The sequence below is a fragment of the Colletotrichum tamarilloi genome, assembly GCF_030869305.1.
Source record: "Colletotrichum tamarilloi strain Tom-12 chromosome Unknown Scaffold_1.1, whole genome shotgun sequence".
In the NCBI taxonomy this organism is placed as follows: Eukaryota; Fungi; Ascomycota; class Sordariomycetes; order Glomerellales; family Glomerellaceae; genus Colletotrichum; species Colletotrichum tamarilloi.
Window position 1 is genome coordinate 256,697 of NW_026849384.1, and position 22,184 is coordinate 278,880.

The 22,184-nt window shown below is 55.1% G+C and overlaps 9 protein-coding genes across 9 annotated transcripts; 7 read left to right on the forward strand and 2 right to left on the reverse strand.

Moving 5' to 3' along the window:
- Positions 1 to 787: 787 nt before the first annotated feature.
- CTAM01_00078 (uncharacterized protein) lies at positions 788 to 1,864 on the forward strand (the record flags this gene model as incomplete). Its single annotated transcript, XM_060516132.1, has 2 exons — positions 788 to 969; positions 1,114 to 1,864. 2 exons carry the CDS (start codon positions 788 to 790, stop codon positions 1,862 to 1,864), a joined length of 933 nt encoding a protein of 310 aa, XP_060388758.1.
- A 73-nt stretch (positions 1,865 to 1,937) lies between these two features.
- On the reverse strand, positions 1,938 to 3,794 carry CTAM01_00079 (iron only hydrogenase large subunit domain-containing protein; the record flags this gene model as incomplete). Its single annotated transcript, XM_060516133.1, has 1 exon — positions 1,938 to 3,794. The coding sequence occupies one exon, from the start codon at positions 3,792 to 3,794 to the stop codon at positions 1,938 to 1,940; it is 1,857 nt and encodes a 618-aa protein (XP_060388759.1).
- Positions 3,795 to 4,597: 803 nt separating this feature from the next.
- CTAM01_00080 (uncharacterized protein) lies at positions 4,598 to 5,368 on the forward strand (the record flags this gene model as incomplete). The annotated part of the gene is made up of 4 exons (XM_060516134.1): positions 4,598 to 4,603; positions 4,679 to 4,802; positions 4,883 to 4,987; positions 5,091 to 5,368. 4 exons carry the CDS (start codon positions 4,598 to 4,600, stop codon positions 5,366 to 5,368), a joined length of 513 nt encoding a protein of 170 aa, XP_060388760.1.
- Positions 5,369 to 6,185: 817 nt separating this feature from the next.
- CTAM01_00081 (uncharacterized protein) lies at positions 6,186 to 7,385 on the reverse strand (the record flags this gene model as incomplete). The annotated part of the gene is made up of 2 exons (XM_060516135.1): positions 6,186 to 6,811; positions 6,866 to 7,385. 2 exons carry the CDS (start codon positions 7,383 to 7,385, stop codon positions 6,186 to 6,188), a joined length of 1,146 nt encoding a protein of 381 aa, XP_060388761.1.
- Positions 7,386 to 8,042: 657 nt separating this feature from the next.
- On the forward strand, positions 8,043 to 9,363 carry CTAM01_00082 (ran GTPase activating protein 1; the record flags this gene model as incomplete). Its single annotated transcript, XM_060516136.1, has 2 exons — positions 8,043 to 8,234; positions 8,293 to 9,363. The coding sequence occupies 2 exons, from the start codon at positions 8,043 to 8,045 to the stop codon at positions 9,361 to 9,363; spliced, it is 1,263 nt and encodes a 420-aa protein (XP_060388762.1).
- A 503-nt stretch (positions 9,364 to 9,866) lies between these two features.
- CTAM01_00083 (uncharacterized protein) lies at positions 9,867 to 10,478 on the forward strand (the record flags this gene model as incomplete). Its single annotated transcript, XM_060516137.1, has 1 exon — positions 9,867 to 10,478. The coding sequence occupies one exon, from the start codon at positions 9,867 to 9,869 to the stop codon at positions 10,476 to 10,478; it is 612 nt and encodes a 203-aa protein (XP_060388763.1).
- A 1,877-nt stretch (positions 10,479 to 12,355) lies between these two features.
- Positions 12,356 to 14,129, forward strand: CTAM01_00084 (chitinase 1; the record flags this gene model as incomplete). The annotated part of the gene is made up of 4 exons (XM_060516138.1): positions 12,356 to 12,792; positions 12,850 to 12,948; positions 13,022 to 13,270; positions 13,349 to 14,129. 4 exons carry the CDS (start codon positions 12,356 to 12,358, stop codon positions 14,127 to 14,129), a joined length of 1,566 nt encoding a protein of 521 aa, XP_060388764.1.
- Positions 14,130 to 16,874: 2,745 nt separating this feature from the next.
- Positions 16,875 to 17,749, forward strand: CTAM01_00085 (uncharacterized protein; the record flags this gene model as incomplete). Its single annotated transcript, XM_060516139.1, has 2 exons — positions 16,875 to 17,292; positions 17,397 to 17,749. The coding sequence occupies 2 exons, from the start codon at positions 16,875 to 16,877 to the stop codon at positions 17,747 to 17,749; spliced, it is 771 nt and encodes a 256-aa protein (XP_060388765.1).
- A 518-nt stretch (positions 17,750 to 18,267) lies between these two features.
- CTAM01_00086 (fungal specific transcription factor domain-containing protein) lies at positions 18,268 to 20,993 on the forward strand (the record flags this gene model as incomplete). The annotated part of the gene is made up of 4 exons (XM_060516140.1): positions 18,268 to 18,339; positions 18,599 to 19,564; positions 19,626 to 20,798; positions 20,853 to 20,993. The coding sequence occupies 4 exons, from the start codon at positions 18,268 to 18,270 to the stop codon at positions 20,991 to 20,993; spliced, it is 2,352 nt and encodes a 783-aa protein (XP_060388766.1).
- Between the last annotated feature and the right edge of the window lie 1,191 nt (positions 20,994 to 22,184).

The following is a 22,184-nucleotide window of genomic DNA, read 5'->3' on the forward strand; positions in this document are numbered from 1 at the left end:
ACAAAGGCCTCGAGAGTTAGGAAGGAAGTATTGAAATGTGGGACCTTTTGCTCAATCCTGTTGAAGAAGCTAAAGTTGAGGTTATTCCGTCGCAGCTCTGCCTAAGCACCGCAGTGAGTGATAGAGTGGTAAGTCACGTATGAGGTGAGATGGACATCGCTCGCCTGCCTCCAGCTGTCACCCGGGCCCAGCCAACCCCACCATTCCAAGGGTGTTTCCAAGATCCGATGCGCCTGCTGACCCCTGGGTGCCCCTCCACACAAGTCCGGAGAGGATACTTATGTAGTACACAGTTTTTCGCCCAGATAGAGGCGAAAGTCAAAGTAAACATCATGTCCATGGCTCAGCTGAGGGGAGCTAAAAAAAAAAAAAAAGCCGTAGCCGCCTCGGACGCCTCTGACCAAGGCACAACCGACAAGGGGTCCGTTAACCTCACTCATCTCATCCCACCTTTTTTCCCCCTTCTACCTTTAACATCATTGTGAGCATCGACTTCACCACCCTTTGGACAACCTGCCATTTTTGGTTCTTGTGTGTTCACCTTTATCCTATCCACCCATCCAATGCTCCCACATTAGCCCGAGATCACCGCTCGCCTCGTCACGGTCACAGCACACCTCTCTCCTCCCTTTCAGGTCTCAGCTTCCTCAACCGATCGATCGCCCACCACCTTTCTGCAGGCAGGCCTCGACACCCTAGTGAAGCTTCACCCACCCCCACCATCACGGTCACGTTATCACAAACTTGGGTCGCTTCAGGAAACACCACCCGACAAGAAGCTGAAAAGATGGTCAAGAAGGGCGGCGCATCTCTCGTCCCTGACGCCTGGGAGGATGATGACTGGGAGTCCGCAGCCGACAAGCTTGACGCCCAACCCACAGAGGTGCAGCCTGAACCACAGGTACCGATGACCAAGGCAGAGCGGCTCGCCCAGCATGCCGAGCAGAATCGAAAGCTTTGGGAATCAGCGTATGTCTTTTTACCCGGAGTTTTTCATGTGCCCAAACTTTGGCCTTTTCTTTTACCTATTCCTTGTACTGCCAATGGCAATAATTGTCAATAGGGAAAAAAAAGAAGAGGCAAGCAGCTAACACAAAGTTCGACCTTCACTAGTGACTCCCCCACGCCCACACCAATGACCTTCCTCGAAGCCCAACCCTCAGTCCCCCTCGCCACGGGCTTCAAACCCCAGGTCAAAGTCCTGAGCCGAAAACCCGCGCCCCGAACAATCGCCCGGCGCGACCCCGTCACCGGCCTCCTCTCCCACCTCTCCCTCGCCGACGATGATGCCGACGATCAGCACGCCGAGAAGAAGCCGCAGCTCACGCCCGAGGAAATTCGCGCTAAGCAGCAGCGCGAGCTCGAGGAGAAGCAGCGGCGGTACGAGGAGGCGCGCGCAAAGATCTTTGGCGAGTCGAATCCTTCCTCTGGCGCTTCGAGCCCGAGTGGGACAGTCACGCCACCTAGAGGGGGAGGAGGAGGTACTGAGAACGAAAGAGGTGGAGGGCGCGGCCGTGGACGAGGACGGGGTCGTGGCGGCGGCGGCGGTGGTGGATACCGAGGGAACTCGAATCGACAAGACGACCTACGACGACCTGGTAGCAGTCGATCCGACGCCGTTCGCGCCGAGAGCGGTCGTGAGCTCTACGACCCCGGATACGCACCCCGAGGCGGCTTCGGGATGCAGAAGCGTGGGGGCGGCGACAGCCCAAACACGTACAACACGTACAACCCGCATTCTGGACGTTCAACCCCGAGAGACGTCGAGGACCAGCCCAAGCAGGCCATTCGAGCTCCACGCGGACCGGATGGGACTGGAAGAGGTGGATTCGGCTTCGCCAAGCGAGGCACAAAGGAAGGATGAAATTATTGCTATGCTAATTTGACTCTTCCTTTCCTTCACAGAGAGAGAAAGAAGAAACAAGCAAAAAAAAAGACTACCAGCCTCCACCAATCTTTCCCGCCAGCTGAACGACGCGCTCCGTGTCGCTGGCCTTGTCCTTGCCCACGTCGCTGACCACCTCGCGATACGTGGTGAGGGCCAGTCTACCCAAGTCTATGCCAGTGCAATCCGCCCAATGCGCCAGGGTATCTCGAATGTAAGAAGGCGAAATTCCGTCAACAACGTCGTCTGCTACTTGCAGACCGTCACCGTTTTGAGTAATACCATTGCTCTCCTCGCCGTCAGAGTCCTCTGCTGAAAAGTAGGCCTCGTCGACCTCGGCCAGGAAATCCTTCTGCTCCAGAGGGCCCGGCTTGCTCTCGTAACCCTTGCGCTCCACGACGATCGGGTCGTCCACCTTGATCTGCCCACCGCCGTTGGTGCAGCCGCCGGGGCAGGCCATGACCTCGACGTAGGCGTACTCGAGCCCGGCAGACTTCCCTGTAGGTCTCCTAGCGGCGCCAAACGCCTTGCCGCCGGGCATACGGGACGGCCGCGCCGGCTTCAGCTTGCGGACCAGGTTCTGGATATTGCGGAAGCCGTAGTACCGCGCAGCCTTGAAGATGGGGTCGCCCGTGGCGGAAGCGACGACGAACTCGACGACGTCGGCGTTGCGGCCGCGGATGACTTGGATCTGGGAGTTGGGGTGCTTGGAGGCCACGGTCTGGAGTGTGAAGTAGAGGTTGCCGCCGGAGGAGCCAGCGGCCACAGAAGAGCGGTGGGCTCCACGGGCCGGGAAGAGGAACTTTTCCAACCTCGCGTCCGGGAACGGCGTACGTTGGAGAACACCGGCGGGTGGCTTAGCCCGCGGTAGATTAAAGAAATTGAAACCCCTTGACTCGGCCAGCATGAGGACCTCCTTGCTCGTGATAACGCAATCCACGTCGCGGACCCCTCTACCGGGCTTCCCGTCCCCGTCGGGACCCCACACCGAATCCGTCAGCTCCTCGCGACTAGCCTCGAGCTTCTTGTCAAAGCACGGCATGACGGCCAGATGCCAGATCCTGCTGGGCGGGATCCCTAGCTTCTTGCTCAGCGTCGTCTTGAGGAGGGTGCCCATGAGCGCCTGGGGCGACTTCACGCGCGACAGGTGCGGGAGGACGTAGGGATGCGTCTTTTCGGCGTAGCACACCCACCCAGGACACGAGGATGTGAGAATCGGCTTGGTCGCGGGGGTCGACGGTGATGGGGACGACGAAGCGCCAGCTGCTGCTGCTGCTGCTGCTGCTGCTGCTGGGCTACTGCCACCGCCCAGGACCTCATCCGCCCCGAGAACAAGACACGCCTCGCGCGCAACGTTGGTATCCAACACCCACGTGAACCCGTTCCCATGCTTTCCCCCGCTGGCAAGACCTTGCTCGCCGCCGAAGAGCGCGTCCAGCATATACCCCGCCTGCCTCTCCGTCGTGCCATCCCCCGCAGCAGCAGCTAGGCTCGCCCTCGTCTGCGGCGAGACGCTCGCCACGAAGAGCATCCTGCTCTCGTCCTCGAGCCCCTGGACGCGGAACTCGCCCGTGGTCGGGTCCGGGCCGACGATGCGGAGGGACGGGCCGAAGTCGAGGGTGTTGAGGACTTCGGTGTGGGATTGCATGCTCACGAGGACGGCTTCGGCGGAGGTGACGCAGCCCGAGCAGGCGAGGCAGTCCGTGAGGGAGATTTCGGCGGGGGGCGCGTTGCTCGCTGCGGCGTTGGTGTTGGAGCCTGGTTGGCCGTCGAGGATGACTTCGTGTTCGAGGGAGGCGTCGAGGGGGGGTTGCGGGGGCGCGGAGGGGAGGGTTTCGATTGGTTTTATGCAGGCTACGCCTGGACTTATGAAGTCGTTCAGGTCGTCTGCGGAGAGGATTGCGCTCATATTGGAGGATTTTCTGGTCGTGGTGTCGTGAGGCGTAGAGGAGGTGAGGGAGGGAGGAAGAGTGGGAAGGGAAAGGAGGGGAGGCGGGATGTCGAAGATGGCGGGGCAATGCGCGGATGCGATGCGATAGAGAAGTTGGCGATAAGAAGTGTGAGTCGCAACGCAGCGGGGTGTGAGAGAGACGCGAGAACACAAGCCGTTCGTCCAAGTATGAGTATGAAAACGATGGGAGAGAGCCTATCTTGTTTGTGGACGACCTGTGGTTCCTCCTTGTATTCCGCGAGGCCGGAGATGCGCAAACCGAGTGGTGGATGGGAATTAATCGTTGATTGCAAATCCATCCCCCACCACTGGGTTTTTTTTTCGCAGAGTCAACACTGCTGACAGTGCAGGGGCGCCTAGGCTTTGCGAAATCGGCATCCACTCAGTGGCGGGATGGGAAAAGTGGACAGGGACCTGGGCGCCCCTCGCGGCATCGGCCCCTGAGGACCTGACAGGATTACAGGGGGCATTGCAGCTGGCCGACGCAGGCCGTCAAGTGGTAATCGGGACTATGGAAGCCATGGCGGGCAAGGGACGCGGTGCCGGGGGCCCGTCCAATGACGTCGGTTCGTCGTAGCTCTCTCTTCCCTGAGCTCAACTTTGAAGTCACCTCATTCCACGCGAGGCAACGCTCTACGAAGCTTCATTAATACAGCAACGCAAGCTCTTACAGCAGTAATCCGTAGCCTTCAACTCTTCAATTCCACCTAGATCACTCGTCGTACAAAAAGGAACTCGAAAACTGCTCACCGTATCACCCAATGGACGTAAGCCGTCTTCCATCCACCATGCTCGTCTCATAGAAATCCTCGCTGACATACAGCCCTACCACGAACCAATAGGCGATATCAACCTTCAGCTTCGGAAACCTGGGCTGGCTCGCGACCCAGGCCGTCCCGCTCATCATATGGCCGCGCTTCATCACCAACCTCCTCCGCCCCGATGACTACCAGTACGCCGCAGGCTGTAAGTCTCTCCGTCGCCCCCATCCCACCCACCTCGTGTGAGTCCCCAAGAGTTGACTGACTGACCAACATAACCTCCAGCTCTAGAAGACTACTTCGCCCGTTCCCTAGGCTTCGCCCTCCTGACCCTAGGCCTCCTCGTCGTGACCCTCTCAGGAGCAGTGCCACTCGCATCAGAGGACCTAAGTACGATTCCCGTCATCCCCCCTCCGTCCCCTTGATGCCCGAACACCAAATCTCTTAGTCTATTCCTAGTTCACACAACTAACCTCCCAAACAGCACCCGCAGGAACAGTCTCCCCCTACGCAAACGCAGCTCTCATTCTCTCCTCCATCCACCACGCCTCAGCCGGCTTCTACTGCTACAGCAGATGGCTCCGAACGGGGCAGACGGCCTTTGCCCTCGGCTGCCTCGGCAGCGCCATCTTCGCCGTCTCGGGGCTATGGTGCCTCATGTTCGCCGGGGACAAGTCGCGACGCAGCAAGAAGCACGGCTACGATAAGGACACAAGCTCGTTCCCCTTTAAGAATACCGAGTCGTATAGATCCAAGAAGAAGGGTTTGTAAAGGGGAAACGGAAAAGCAAAAAGAGAGAGAGAAAGATTGTAGCTGTTGTAGATCGAGAGGATTGGCAGCCATCTGAATGCTGGTGAACACAGAATGGCGGCAAATTAGCAATAATGCTTTCCCTTGATAATGTTCAATGGGCCTTGACTGTCATCTTGTGGTTAAGGTAATACAAGAAAAAAGTCATCCTTAATACTTTGCGCTGCCAAAAAATACCTTTGTGAGATGGCATGTTCGGAGTCTTATGCAAGGTTAAACAGGCAAAGAAATGACAATGAGAAAAGCAGTCATAAGCTGCTTCTTTAAGTGCAAATTGAAACACACTCCCTAGTGTACATATACTCCATGCGCCTATTTCCCTGGCCGCCTTCCTCATGACTCCCGTCATGCACCAAAAGACGTCAAGTTGTGCTGTCCATACTCTCTGCTTCTTCTTGGGATGCTTTAGTAGGTATCATTTTACGTCCTCTTGCCAGACGCCCGCCTCCGTTTCCTGCTTCCCTTGATCTCATGACGGCCTTGACGAGGGTGCGCAGCGTTCTGCTTCTTCTTCCGTATCTGTTGTTTTTGGCAAGTCGGAGTTGTATCGTTTCCTGTAAATTCCTCGGCGCCTCGACCGCTTCGAACGCACGCACACCGGTACCGTCCTTCCAGTGCGTTGTGATATGGTGATAAAAAAGCATAAACCAGCCGCAAAAGATGCACAGAACTGGGGAGTCACCCATTCCCTAGGGGACTCCTTGATATTGCCGCCGGCCTAGGTCAATCTGTCCAACTAGAACTGGACGCCTGGGTTCCAGGATACCAAGCGCTGACCCTAACTAGCTGCCGCTACTTCAGTGGATTTAGCTCCATTCACCAGAGTCTCTTCGGCCTTGGAGGCTTCCTGGGAGTCTGCGCCTTCTCCGTTGGTGACTGTCTGGTTACCTTCTTGGCTCTCCAGCACGCCCGAAAGCTGGACATCTGCTGCGCCAGAAAGGACTGCCTGCCTGCGTTCATGCCAGTCGACCTCACTCTTGACAACCTGGGAGAAGAGAACCTCCTTCTCGCGCCACAGGTCCTTGTACTGCTTCTCCCAGTACTTGACCTCTTCCGTCAGCTTGACCGACTCCTCTTGCGCCCACTTGACTTGGAATCTACAGAGCTTGTATAGCCTCTCAAGGGGGATCTTGAGCTCTTCAGGAGTGAAGCCTTGATCTTCAGTCAAGGGAGTAAACAGGTCGGCAGAGAGCTCGTCGTCGTCAGCTCCGTCATCGATGGCATCATCGTGTCCCGCAGCGTGTGATTGAGGAGTCTTGATGATGATTTTGAGCTTTCCCTTTCCCGTGGGGCCCGCTTGCATAGACTTGGGGACAGGATCGGAGGGACGCAAGGCCTCTGTCTCGTGGACGGTCCGCATGTGCTTTGCGAGAGCATCTGATCTCGTAAATGATCTATCGCATTCTGTCTTCAAGTTAGCCGGTATGCCCCAAGGCTCTGCAAAGGATGGTCACAAACCTGGTAGATAACAGTAGAAAGGCTTCTCCCTGGTATGGCTTCGCATGTGGGCTTTCAATGCGTAACCGCTAGCATGCCCCATGCTCTTTCTACTGCATCCGGTCCATTCGCACGTGTATTTCTTCTGCCGGCTTTCGATGTGATCGCTGTGAATATGCTCCACCAACTTGTCCATGTTGCCAAAATCACCCGCGTCGCAGCCTTCCCAGGCACAGGAAGTTACCTGCTCCTGGAAGTCTTCCTCGTCTAGTTTGGCGTTGATGGGAGAGCTGGGAATGTCGCCAGACGTGTCCGAAGACACGTCCGACATGCCCTCCAAGGGATCCGGCTCGGGTACGGCTTCTGGTTCGGGTTCCGCGACCACCGCGGGAGACGTTGTCGAGGCTGCGCCTAACTTCTGGCGCTTCGAGGGACGCAGGAGCGACTCATCCTCATAATCGTGGACCTCCTCCTCCTCGGAGGTATCGTTGTGGTCCGAGGTGAGGGGTGAGTCGGGCGGTGTTGAGTCTCCACGAGCCATGTTGGGCCGTTGAATGATGGAAACCTAGCACTTTGAAAGAGGCAGCGATGAAAGGCTGTGGATTGTTCGGTGATCAAGCGTAATAATTATCGCTGCGAGAGGAGAAGAGATCGGAGATCAATATAATGAGAAACAAGCTATGCGCTGCTATAGTGTATGGGATGATGAATTAATTGGGAGTAGCCAGCGGGATGCAGGTCAATCGCTAGAAAAATCACATCGGCCTCGTTCCTGACAACTTTAATGATGTTTGCGCCTGGGCTCAATCCTCAGGGTGTCGCGACGAGCAGCGCGGCTCACGGAGCTCATCTTGTGGGTCCACTTACCAAACCAACTCTGCCAGGTGTCAGGGGTACCCTCAGAGGGCAGCCAGTGGGAGCCAGCTGTCAGCGTAAATGACGGCAATCGCCTCCTAGCCAGTCGGTGCCTGGCACCCTGTGACCACAACCAGGCACACGGAGGCAAGCCGCACACAGGCACCCACCCGGGCTCACCCCCTGCAACTGTGACTCGGGGGGTCTTGTGGAAAACAAAATAAAGTGACTTTGTTTAACCCCTCCCCCACCATAAACATCCCCGACATACACTCATTTTGCGCCTTCGCTGCCACCTTGCTCTCAGCCTTTTCAACACTCCTTGCTTATCAACAAATCTATCATGGCGACCACGCGCAAGGTGTTCTCTCTTGAGGGAAAGGGTCTCAAGCTCGATACTGGCGCCGACCTCGAGCCCCACATCGCCGACTTGCGCTCGACCGACGTCGAAGAGGTCAGGTTCCTGGGAAACACCCTGGGAGTCGGTGCTTGCAAGCTCCTTGGTGAGGTCCTGTCCACCAAGAAGAACCTCCAGGTAGGCGAACAAGAGTTTCCAGCACACGTAGAACCATCCACTGACCAAAAGTGACTAGTCCGCCGACCTCTCCGACATCTTTACCGGCCGTCTCCTGAGCGAAATCCCTGAGGCCCTCTCCTCCCTCCTCACTTCTATTCTCAACCTCCCTAAGCTCACGACGATCAACCTGAACGACAATGCTTTCGGTATCAACACCCAGGCCCCGGTCGTTGCTTTCCTGGCTGCCCACGTGCCCCTCCAGCACCTTTACCTGAACAACAACGGCCTCGGCCCCCACGCTGGTATTCTGGTGGCTGATGCGCTCTCTGAGTTGCACGCCAAGAAGGAGGCAGCGAGAAAGGAGGGCAAGGAGGTCCCGTACCTCGAGACTGTCATTTGCGGTCGCAACCGTCTGGAGAACGGCAGCATGCAGGCCTGGGCCAAGGCCTACAGCCTTCACAACAAGATCAAGGAGATCAGGATGATCCAGAATGGTATTCGCCAGGAGGGAATCAGCCACCTTATTAGTGAGGGCTTGAAGACTGCGACCGAACTGCGCATCCTCGATCTCCAGGACAACACCTTCACCATTAACGGTGCCAAGGCCCTTGCCGGTGTCCTTCCCAACTTGACAAACCTGCAGGAGCTGGGTCTCAACGATGCCTACCTCACGCCCAAGGGTACCAAGGTTGTCGCCAAGTCTCTTGCTAAGGGCAAGCAGGACAAGTTGGAGACACTTCGCCTGGCTTTCAACGACATCACCCCCAAGGCACTGGAGAGCATCGCCGGCGTTGTTACCGAGTCTCTGCCTGCCTTGAAGAAGGTTGAGCTCAACGGCAACAAGGTTGAGGAGGAGGACCCCTCCATCATCGCCATCCGCGAGTTCCTCGAGGAGCGCAAGGAGAAGATTGGTGGCGATGTCGTTGATGAGGACGCTTGGGGACTTGACTGCCTGAGCGACCTCGAGGGAGAGGACTCTGACGAGGAGGAGGAGGAGGAATCCGAGGAGGAAGAGGAGCTGGATGCCGAGAAGGAAGCCGAGATCCTTACCAAGGAGGCTGAGGAGGCCCAGGAGGAGCCCACCGTCCAGCTCAAGGACAAGGAGGTGGACGATTTGGCCAAGAAGCTGGCCAAGACGGAGATTTAAGAGATGTATGGAAGCATTTTCTTTGGTTTACAGGTTTAGATGATGGAACGCAAGAGGAATGACCCCCCATTATACAGGAGTGAGGAGACAGAGACGATACCCCCCAAAATTACACTTCATCCCAAACAGTCTTGACCGTGGTTATTACATGCAGATTGTCATCTGACCGGCGGGAGTCCGATGCAAAAATATCTACGTCATTCTCCTGGGCATTTAGGCTTGTCGCAGTACGGGTGGTGTGCCCGAGGTAGCACCAATCCCGACCGTCACTCCACGGTCACCCCACGAAGCCGGCATCCACGGCGATGCCAGATCACAAGATCAACGAAATGGAATCGCGTGAGCTTGAAGGGTAGTATATAGTATGCGAAAGACTGTCCCTTTAGATTGATAGTTGCAACTACGAAATGATTTCACGAATAACTCGGGTAACAAATATACCTTGACGAACAAATACACTGCACAGAAAGAATTCACCCCCTACCCATCTGAAGCCAGCAATCATGGACTCCCTCTTCAAAACCACAGACTCGGTCATTGAGATCCTATGGGACGTCGCGCTCGCCTTCTTCATCGTTCGCATCGCATTATCGTACTTCTTCTTCACCTTTACCGCAACAACGCTGCTCTCATGGACCGTCTATACATACCGCCAATACTTACGACTGCCCCTCGTTTCCGATCAGCAGCAGCGGTATCTCACAACCTCACAAAGCGACCCTTTCGTCTCGGCGGTGATGCTTCTACAGATCGTGGTAGGCCTCGTCGTTGCGCGGTACGTGGTGGCGGTCTACGACGTGCCGCGCGTGGCGTGGTTCCGGCTTGCGATCGGAGGTCTGGCGGCGGCGTTCCTGGCCGGCGCGGAGGGGCTACTAGGGTTGATTATATCTGTGTATTTACACAAAGGAGGGGAGGACGGAAGGGATCTATGGGTTTGGGAGAGTGGGAATGGATGGGCGTTGGTCGCGACAATGTTTGGCGGGTTGGTTGCCTTTGCGGCGATGCCTGCAGTGTTGATGTGGCTCGAGAGGGCCGAGATGGCTCCGGCTCCTGCTGGAAGGGCTGAGGGGAGGGAGAAGATGGGGACGCAGGGGCTTGGTGGCAAGGGAGTTTGAGGATGGTGAATTTCAAGCCAGGGAGTCAAAAGTCGGAGAAGCCCTGGCTATGAGGAATATCGAAACCGGGATGCCGGCGTTGCAATGGATTTGTGTTCATGTCAAGAAAAGGGAGTCTTATTGTCTAACGTTTGGGAAAGCGAGACATGGCTGGATAAGAATCATCAGGGGAAAAGGGTTTTTGTTGGAGTCTTTGGTGGCCCTGCGTGTAAGTTTGAGTCTTGAGTCTTGAAGATATTCACCATGAGGGCATTGTGGTTGGTTCGTCTGGGGTTGGAGTTGAAATTACGATGTATTCCAAGTTTATTGCCTTTGCTTCAGCCTTGAGGTCGTCGTCACTGAGACTGTAGGACTAGACTATTGGATACTTAATTCTTTTGGATCGAGCAAGGATGAAATGAAGAAGGGCCTCCGAGAACCGGTAGAAAGTCAGGTATGTCAGCCGAGACATTGTTCTCAGAGGCGGCGCAGCGTTTGTGGGCTGTCAGCCATGTATTGGCGTGTAAGCCAGGGCGGGTCAAATTTTTAATCTCTGGAATGTTACGGCCGGCCTTCCTACTTAAGCTATCCTCCGGGAAGGTTTTACGCCCTCGTGGCGTTTGGCCTGCCCTTGGAACCTGCTTGCTTGGATTTCTGGAGAGCTACAATGGTGCTCTGGAAAATCTCCAAAACATGAATGAAAAATCATCAGGATACAGTCGCAACGGAACCGGTAGAAGGAAAAAGCATTCGATTCTGGGACCCTACGAGGTTGAGGTGGGATCGGATGGCAGCTGTCAGCGGGCAAGGTATATCGGGCGCTCCCGCTGTGGTGTCGCTGGAAAAGTGGCAGGGTTTCCATTCTTCAGCGTGGCCACCTCCCCGGGAAAAGCGGGGGCATATCCGGAACCCCTAGGCTACGGATACATCTGCCGTCTGCACCTGTCCGACTACCACCGTACCATATTCTCTACCCAACCTTGCATACTCACTCATCTTTTCTAGCAGCACTTGAACAGCCTCCGATCTGCCAGTGCCAGAGACACCTTTTCATATTCAAAGGCATCACAAGTGACTAGCGCTTATCAACAGGCTCACACGAAAGGATTCTGTCCAATGCTTGGGATATGATCTATTGGACTGGGCAAATATCTCTGAAACTCCAATCAAGCGCTTCTGTTGGCAGTTGTGTTCAGTTTTGAAGTCTCATCGAAGCATCATTAACACGATCAGAGTTGATTTGGGAAGAAAGAAACCTTGCTCCAGTCACATTATCTCCTGTCCTGTCTCCAGCCAGATAAGTGAACCAGAGTTGGTAAACGTTGATGGGCGTCTTTCCGGGAAACGTGTGCCGGAAGTCTCATATTCCCTTTGCCTTTTTTCTTTTCCAGCCCATGTTGCAGATGTTCCCTGGCTGGGGCCCTGTGGCCCTGGAGGAGATCCAGAACTTCGGGGTGGAGGTTTCTCATTCCTACACGTGGTAGTCGACTGCGATGTCAAGGGGGGCTGCTCACAAAGCCACTCCACCACCACCACCACCTTCTCCTCCTCCCATTCCAATGCCTCCAATACTGCTTTCTAGCATCACTTGGAAAGGTCTTGGAGGTTGGTGAAACTCGCACCACCAGACTCTACTCATTCCTCGTCATGAAGCATCCACGCAATACCCCTCCATCGTCGGGAACCACTCCCCCACTCTCTCTGGATAGTCAACGTGGAAGTCTTGAGAAGGGGAAAGGGAGGCTCAGATATCACGACCATAACCCAGAAACAATAAGAAGAGCCGTCCATCTTCGCACCAACCCGTCCAGACCTTGCTCCTCCCTTTTCCCCTGTCGATCAAGCAAGGTAAATCCAGCCTTCTCCATTCACAGAAAGCTGAAGCAGTCTCGCCCACCATGGTCGGATCATCCCTCCTCCTACCTCTCCTCGCCGTCCTGGCCTCCATAGCCGGCGCGGTACCAGTAAATGAGCGCCGCTCCGTCCGCCCGACGTGCGGAAAGCCGGGCACGGTGGTGTCCACCACCCAAGTCACGATACCCACCTCTCAAGCGGCGACAGCAGCACCCACGAGTCCGCCCGCGGTGTCTCTTCCTTCACCCATCACCGTCTCCTCCTCCTTTGTCACTTCTCGTCTCGCCTCGTCGACTTCGGCGGGGGTACCTGGCGTTTCCTCGTCGTCGGTGAGAACGTCGGCGGCGGCCTCCTCAGCTTCTGCTGCGCCGTCTTCTCCATCAAGTGTGCGAGTGTCCAGTACGGGCACCGCCTCTCCGCCTGCCGCCGGCACAGGAACCCCGGCATCGGGATACAGGAATGTCTTGTACTTCACAAATTGGTACGTTAAATGAAAACCCCGGACCCCAGATGTCCTCCGTGTTAACTTCTGCTTCAGGGGCGTCTATGGGGCGAACTACCAGCCAGCAGACATTCCAGCAGACAAGGTGACGCACTTACTCTACTCCTTTGCGGATATCCAAACAGACGGCACGGTGTAAGTTGATCCCAAAATACAAAGGTAGAAAGTTTGCAAGAAGTAGGGAAGAGGCTGACGAAAAGAAATTCAGAGTCTCGTCAGACCCCTATTCAGACACGCAACGCCAGTACTCTGGCGACGACAACCAAGCAGGTAACGCCTACGGCTGCGTCAAGCAGCTCTACGCCCTCAAGAAGCAGAACCGCCAGCTCAAGCTCGTCCTCTCCATCGGCGGCTGGACCTGGTCCAGCAAGTTCCCCGCCGTGGCCGCCTCGGACACGGCTCGTAAGCAGTTTGCTTCCTCTGCCATCAAGCTCATGATTGACTGGGGATTCGATGGGTAAGAAGAACCACATACACGCAGAGACTCACATACACTTGTGCATGCCTTGCGCTAACAAGACCCCCCATTTCGCAGTCTCGATATTGACTGGGAATACCCAGCCAGCGACACGGAAGCCACAAACTTCGTCGCCCTCCTCAAGGAAGTTCGCTCTCAGCTCGACGCCTACGCCGCGGCCAACGCACCGGGCTATCATTTCGCCCTCACAATTGCCTGCCCCGCGGGTCCCTCGCACTACAAGCAGATGAACCTCCGCGGCATGGACCCCTACGTCGACGCCTGGCACCTCATGGCCTACGACTACGCCGGCTCCTGGGACACCACGACGGGCCACCAGGCCAATCTCTACCAGAACCCGTCCAACCCGACGGCGACAAAGTTCGACACCCAGACCGCGCTGGCGTACTACCTCTCCCAGGGCATCGCCTCCAACAAGGTCGTCCTCGGCCTGCCGCTGTACGGCCGCTCCTTTGAGAACACGGCCAACGGCGTCGGCTTGCCGTACTCGGGCGTCGGGACGGGCTCCATCGAGCCGGGCGTGTGGCACTACAAGGTCCTTCCCAAGGCCGGCGCCGTCGAGGTGTACGACTCGACGGCGGGTGCACTGTACAGCTACGACAGTTCCACAAAGGAGCTCATCAGCTACGACAACCCGGCGAGCGCGGGCGTCAAGGCCCAGTATCTACTCGACAATAAGCTCGGCGGCGCCGTCTTCTGGGAAGCCGCTGGTGACCGCAAGGGCGAGGGCAGCCTGGTGGGTGTGTTGGCGAGCAAGATGGGCAAGCTTGATTCGAACCAGAACTTGTTGAGCTACCCCAACAGTCAGTATGCCAACATTAAGAGCAACCTAGCGTGAAAGGGGGGCTTTGGCTGGCGCAAGTTATTTGTGCTTTCTTTCAATTTTGTTTTTGGGCAGGTCATTAGAGGCGTTGGTATGCGCTATGCTGCATTTCTTGACGGGATATGACTTGTAATGAAGTCTTGGGACACGGGCTTTTAGCGATGCATATGAGATACGGCCGAATGAAGCCAATGAATTAGACGGCAGCATTCAAGTTTCGCCGAGTTACCAGAGAGTACTTTGCTTGTAATGATTGGTCCAACAGTCAGTGGACTATTCTGTATTGGAGACTGGCCAAAGTCACCGTCGAGTAGCCACAGCATTCACGTAGAAACCAACCTACCTCTAGATCAGTTCAGCTCCCTCAAGAACATGGGCGACAGCTGGGTTGCTGAAACTAGTCAAGAACTTAGTGGGACTTTTGTGATGCAGCTCAACGGGCGCACAAAAGAAGAAACAACAGCGGAAGTATGCCGAACGGTCGAGCACTACGGAACGGGAGAGTATTGTCATCGGACCCGAACGCTCTATCCACAACTGCCGACAGCCCTGGCTCAAGGCTCCAGTGCAAAGGTCGAGTGGACTACCAACGCCGTACGTTTTACGACGACTGCATGGCGATCGCCCGCGAGGAGCTTCCAGGGGCTTGGCTCAGCGCTTCGGCAGGAGCCGAGGACTGTATGAGTTTAGTGCTGACGGGAGGGGGCGAATAATCGGTGATTTGGGACTCGACCGGGTCGCTGTAAAGGGGTTAGTTGGGCCCCAAGGACCGCCCACTGGCTCGATCCAATGGCCTAGACTTTGTTCTTGGTTCTCCATTCGAGCCTTGTAGGGTGCGGTGGGAGTTTGAATAGACTTCTGTGCTCAGTTAGATTGTCGAACCGAATTACTGGCCTTGTCGTCCAACCAATTGTCAAGGTCTTGGTCCAACGTGAGGTTCCCAAAGGAAAGGCTCGTCCCACCGAGCAAAGGCTCCAAGTGGAAGCGACCCCTCACCGATGGAGGCCGGGGAGGCTGCCGAGGCTGGCCGATAGATGGGCCGTTAATCCCAGAACAGTCTGTGGGAAACTGCCGACCTGGAGATGGGATGACGATGTTGATGGGTGGCCGTCGTCACGATGGAACTCGACTTCAGATGGTTTTGCGTTCTTCGGCGATGAGTCGCTGACAAATCGAGGAAGAGAGGGTAAATTGGATGTCGGAATACGACTGGTACTCGGCGATAGAGTCTCAGGTTCTCCTAATGGTAACGGTCCATGGAGTGATTATAGGTTGGGCACATGTGCCGTTTCGTCGACTAGATGAGTCACACGGCCAGCGACCGAGAAAAGGCGCACAAGAGTAGCAATGGCACCCTTGTCGGCGTATGAAGAGGGGGAATTGGCGGTTGCGGAGGCAGCGGAGCACCCGAGAAGATCGGCAGAGGAGTTGGTTATCATGTTTAGGCTACCGTGTATTCGTATGTGCTTGAATGCCTGTGTAACTGGTGCAGGTCAGACTAGCTGCTGGGCATAAGCATTCGACATGAAGTTGAGGTTGTCTGGTTTATTGGTGTTGGTCGAACACCCAGAGCAGCAGCCAATATTGGATCGGAGCGATAAGCCTGGGGAATTGGGGGGACTTGAGGTTGACGTCAAATGGAAAGGATTCCTATTGGAGGGTTACATTGCTATACGGGCTATTCATCAAGTGGGGTGTTCTTTCTTTGACTCCAAGCCTCCAAGCCACCCCGCTTTCGTCATCAGCTCAGCTGGCGGACCGTGAGCCATGTATCCGTACCTTACCTTTCCGTGCCTGTATTTTTCTCCGCCAGTTCCAGCTCTTGATTGAGCGCAATATTGCAATATTTTGGCCCAGGCTTGCTTCATCTTTTGTGCGCGGGGTGATGGAGACAATGATGTTGCTTAGTGACTGTCCATCTCTTCATGACTCGAACCTTTTGCAGATAACCTACCTACAGTAAGGTCAGTACTGCGTAAGTACCTAATGTCTTGTCCCATATCTCTTGCGTGTAAGCCGTTTATACGCAACAAGAATAAGACCGATGATGATCCGGCCGACGTCCAGGTCACTGGGCCGTGGTAAGCCGGTTAGAAACATCGTGCATGACCTTGCACTATTCCGCATACCCCATAAGCTTTCGCAGAATGACTCTTGCGCTGTACTGAATCTCTAACATGGCAACGTCAACCAAGGTTTCCAGACCAAGGACTGGATGGTCGTCGCTGACAGCGGTCCACTCTTAATTCCGTTAAGTCCGTCGCAGGTCCAGAATGCGGTTTTGAGCCGCTAGCACTCAAAGTTATTCAGGGTTCCATCCCAGCCAAGAAGTTGCTGGAGACTTCCGACACCAAGCTTGGGGACTGGGTTTATCTTTTACATTGGTGCTGAAGTGCGCTTCGGGTTCCCTATCTGCTTATGGAGTATCGTACCCATATGCAGGCATACAATGCAGCTCGGATAGAAGCATGTAAGAGACATGTTCCTAACGTCTTTAGACCTAGAACGTGTGGGCAGCAGGGAGGGGTATGAACGCTACCCGAATTATCCATCGCCCAATCTTTTGGGGTGAGCGTGTATCCGAATAAACTATGAGATATGCGAGTGTCGGCAACCCACCACTACTCGAGAGTTCAGGACTCGCCAGGTGTGCTATGCCACCCTTGTCTGCGTTGCATCTTAGCGCCATCTGGACAGGGTTAGCTGTGAGTAGGCATCAATACACGCGTATGTAAGCCGTCCTGATCAGCAGAACCTCCAATGCGGCTACATTGCGGGACGAGAGGAGGGGAGCAGGTAGGAAGTGGAAGGAAAGAGGAGGGAGACGAAGGAACATTGAGGTGGTGGCGGGTCTCTCTCAGGTCTTCCCCTTCACCCCCTTACGTACCTATCCACCCCTGCCTGTCGTTCGCTGATCATGCTGATGGCGGCCTGCGGGTGCTGTTCATGATTTTGTCGAATCTTTCGACTGCGATAGTATCCGTAGCAATCTCAACTCTTCCCCTCCATCCTCTCTCTTGCCTGACCTTTGCTCACCCACCCCGCAAGTCGCGCAGCTGCTGCAGACGTTACACGACAATCTCTCGACTTGGACTTTTCTCAATTCGTGGCTTGGTCATTATTCCATTTTCTTCCTTCGCGCAGAGTCTAGTACAGGGCAAAAGTACCCCCAAAAGTGGTGAGTCTTGACTTGCTTGGGCAGTCAGGTTGTGTGGTCGCGGGCCACTCGAATCCTTCCTTTGCCCCAACCCGAACCACCAAAAGCTGACGCCGCCGCCAAAGACGCGATCGCAACCTTCCGACACCTCGCCTTTCTTTCGCCATCTTTTCGTTGCGCTGACTTGCGCTACCGCTTTCCGACACTTGCCACAAACACCTGCGGCATATCGAGCCTACCCTTGCATTGCGCCCGCATCCTAACTTTGGTGCCTCGACACCGACCCTATCTTGAGACCCCTGCGCATTGCGGAACCTCCCACCGACTACCATCTCCAATTGCTCCTTACCTTGTATCCGTACACGGGTCGACCGATCCGACCTACGATTGCCGTTGCCTGTCAGAACCTGTGGCAAGATTGCGCTTTTACTGTGGCGCCTTATCACACTGCGACATCGTCAGCAGCCTCGACGTCTAGCTGCCTTGCGCCCTTCGCTCTCTGCGAAGTAACGAGCTTCCCAAGCAGTCACTGACCTTTGAGGCGAAACCACGGTCATTGGTCTTATTCCAAGACTTCGGACTGTGACCAACGAAATTCGAGTAGCGCATCTTTGAAGGCCGGACGGTCACATTACTTGCGCTTCATACACTTGGCCGGGCCTTGCTGAAGTACTCGGCCACTACACCAACCTGCCGAGACCGCTCCTCCAGGGTTAGGCTGCCGACGGTCTGGCCGTTGTCAACGTTTCAGTGGCTAAATTTGTACACTCGTCCTGAGTGTCTGACAGCCAGCTTGTCGAGCCCTTTACTCTTGCCTCGCCGTATAAGGGATCTTTGTCGGCCAGTGCCATCACTGGTTCCGAAGCGAAGAGTATACACCTGCGTGTGTTGTGCTAGATAGGACATCGAGTCCGGAGCACGTTTTCATATCCGTGGAAGCCATCGCCAGAGGTCTTTTACGACGCATCTACCTGTTCCACGGATTCCATTGCCATCATGACTCCCACACCACCATCCACGACGCCCTCCTCGGGATCAGGTCGGTCACCCGAGGAGCAGTTTCGAGTCGTGAGGAAGAGGAATAGGGTACCTCTCAGCTGCTATCCGTGTCGGACTAGGAAGTGAGTGCCAGATAAATGCCCCATATCGACTCAACTCGCTAACTTGCTTCACAGATTGTGAGAAAAGATTCACGGCCCGTCACACCAACGCAAACTGACCGATTTGTAGGAAATGTGACAGAGGTCACCCGTGCAGTAATTGTGTAAAGCGTGAGGGTGGTGATGCGTCCTCATGTTCATACGCTACTCCTGCTACTCGTAAAAAGAACCAAAGTCAAGGCTCTTCGAGCCCCGATGACATGCAGAACCGTATTGACCGTTTAGAAGGCCTAGTTTTGTCTTTGATGCACGGAGGTGCTACTATTGACCCTTCTACCGCAGCAGCAGCGGCCGCCGTGACAGGCGCCTCGACAACCAAGTCGAATACTGACAGCACACCTACCTCGGCCAAAATCGATCCCGACGACGAGACACAAATGCGAGATGACGATGAAGACAGTGATCCTGATGGCGAGCTAGCGACATCTTTAGGCGTATTGAAGGTCGACTCAGATAAGGGCAAGTCAATGTACATTGGCCAGGAGCATTGGCATACGATATTGGCGGACATATCCGAAGTCAAGACATATTTTGCGAATCACAAGAAGGATTTGGAAAAGAGCTATGAAAAGGTCATGATGTCGAAACCGGCCAGCGCCAGAGAAGGACCTACGTTTTTGCTTGGAGCCGCGCCAGCTACCGAGATCGAACTGCGAGCGGAATTACCACCCAAATCGGCCGTCCTTGCGCTCTGTTCCAGATACTTCAACTCGATGGACAATGCGGTAAACATTATTCACGCGCCGACTTTCCAGCAACAACTTCGAGCCCACTGGCAAGATCCCTCAAAAACGCCCATCATGTGGCTTGGATTGCTCTATTCTATTTTGTGTCTCGCCATGCTGAGCTACCACAAGGTAGGGGACGAACCGCCGGAGTGGAAAGGGCGGACGCTGGACCTGGCCTCCGAATATCGACTACGCACCGTCCAGTGCCTCATTGCGGCTGATTACACCAAGCCGGTGGAATACACCGTGGAGACGATGCTTCTCTATGTGTTTGGAGAATACTCTTCGAGATGGGATGCTGATCTGGGGCTGTGGCTGATCGTGTCCTTGCTCACAAGAGTTGCCTTCAGGATGGGGTACCACCGCGACGCAAAGTGGTTCCCGACGATTACACCGTTTCAAGCAGTGAGTTGTAGTGCTCCAGATATATATCCCTGGGCAAGTCAGTGTTAACATGGTATTCTAGGAAATGAGGCGGCGTACGTGGGCACTGGTGAGGATGGCCGATGTGGTGTTCTCACACCAAGTTTCGCTGCCATCCATGATCTATGGTCATGATTGTGACACTCAGTTGCCGAACAACATCTTTGACGAGGAATTCGGTCCCAACACCAAAGTTTTGCCTCCTTCACGGCCGAAGACGGAACCCACCCCTATTGCGTACATGATTGCCAAATCCAAGCTATGCAACGAGATGGGTGACATTTTGCAGGCCACCAATCGTGTGGGCAGGCAACTACCGTACGACGAAATTCTGCGGTTCGATGCCCGGCTTCGAGAGATCAACGACGAGATCCCGCCTCATCTCAAGGTTGCAGCCTTGGAGGGTTCGCACGACCCAGTCACTTTGATCATCGCGAGGTTCAACATCAACGTGCTCTACCTCAAGATCCTCTGTCTGTTGCACAAGAAGTACGTGCCGCGAGCTCGTACAAATCCACGATATGCCTACTCGCGCAGAAGTGCAGTAGAAGCGGCTCTAGAGACGTTGCGGCATTTGGTTACCCTCGACAGAGAATCACAGCCTAGTGGCAGACTTCGATCTTTGAGGTGGTTCGTGAACTCGATAGCAACCAAGGACTTCCTTCTGCCTGCCATGCTGGTTGCGCTTGACCTCCACCACGACCGAGTTGCGGAAACGAGCGATGACCGCAGGGCGTCAGAGTCGGCCATGTTCTGGACCCCAGAGCAGCGGATGGAGATGCTGAGCAACTTGGAGCGGACCAAGGAGATCTGGCAAGGGCTTGCAGACGGGTCGATGGAAGCCTTCAAGGCATCCAAAGTCTTGGACATTATTCTGGAGAAGATCAAGGGCCCCAATCCTGAAGCCGAGGTCTTCAAGAACGAAAGCTTCCCGGGTTTTGAGACAAACCCGGAAATGCAATCGGACCACAATGCGGCAATGACTCTGGGTATGCTCTCTGGTGGCATGACGCCAAACACGGCAGCCGCGCTCGAAAGCAGTATGCAAAGTACGAACTCGTTTAGCGGCATGGACTTTGGAGTGTCGTTGCCCATGACGGGCCCAGGCATGACGCCAAACTTCCAGGGCGACATTGGCATGAACAACGCGGGGTCTCCGTTCTCGATGTTTACAAACTTCGAGTCTGGCGGAGATTTCCCCGCCAACTTCGACTGGGTATGTTGCGATTCCGCCAATGGCATAATGACATGGTGACTGACAATGGGCTAGAACGCATTTGAGACGTACACGCAGAACGCGAACTGGGCAGCTGATACAGGGTTTGGGCAGATCTATCCAGGTCAATCCTCGCCAGAAACAGACGGCAACGGGATGCCGTTTGGCAACGCCAATGGCGGCATGGCAGGCTAAGGATGCGTTAAAGGCCCGAAGCGCGGGGAGAGCAGTGCAATGGATGAGGGAGGTAATGTGACGATGAGATCAATGACAGAATCAGGAAGGCCTGAGCGATTGGTTCGTTCAGGTGGACAAAATGGGGAACTAGGCATACTCACCTCCGCGTTAGGCTCGGCGTGGTAGGATAGAAAGACGAATCCAGATTTTTAGGACATTTGGAAAATACAATACCCTGCTCCCTTTTTTTACACGTGCTTCTTCTTCTACCTCTACCAAGTTACACGTGCCAGAGAGATGGGAGTGGTAAATCGTGGAAACTCCGCCTTGAGGTGACATTGGATGAACCGCGAGTGTGGTGGTTGGCCACATGGACGGGATGACAGGTCCCAAAGCGGGCGTGGGGAGGTGGCCGTCCGGCGTGGCATTCGGCGCCCATGCCGGCGGTATGCACAGGATTCGGTCCGTCCCTGACACCATGTGCGACGGCTGAGGTGGGCGGGCGGAGGTTTGGCGGAGGTGATGGTAGTGTTTGGTGGTGAGTGAGCGAGTGATGTTCTGCAGATGCCAGCAGCAACTCTCTTTCTTCCTAGGTTAGGTTTTCCCCGCGCCGTGTGCCTTGCGTCAGGCCCAAAACGTCAAAGTGAAATGTGAATCCTGTGCCTGCAGCGTGGTGAGGAGGGAACAATGCGGGGAGAGGGGATCTTGGCTTGCGCGTATTGGTGGGGGTATAGGCAGGAACAGGAACAGGAAGTTGGGAACACTCGCGCGGCGTTAGGAACATGGCATGCCGCATGCCGCACCACGACCACGACCACGACCACGACCACGGGATCTTTGAGTCGTTGGTTGATGGTTCCCTCCCCTTCAAGCACCCGTGGACGCGGCGATGCGCGAGCACTGTCCACTTGACGTTGCCGAGTCATGTCGCCGGGCAGGTAATCTGTCCAATGCGTCCAGTACCTATTACTTTTTTATCTGTAATTAATAAAAAGCATGGACGAGTGATGGCTCGCTTTCTGATAGCTCTTGTTAGTTGCCGGTACGCGCCGACGAAAGCGAGGTACGAATATTAGTGAACAATAGCGCACAGTAGGTACGAGAATACATCAAAGAGAGAGAGAGAGAGCAAAGTAAAGTTTGCTGTTTGGTATCAAGATCAGCAACAGCATCACTTATTCGGTCTTGGCAACGGCCCCCTAAGCTTTT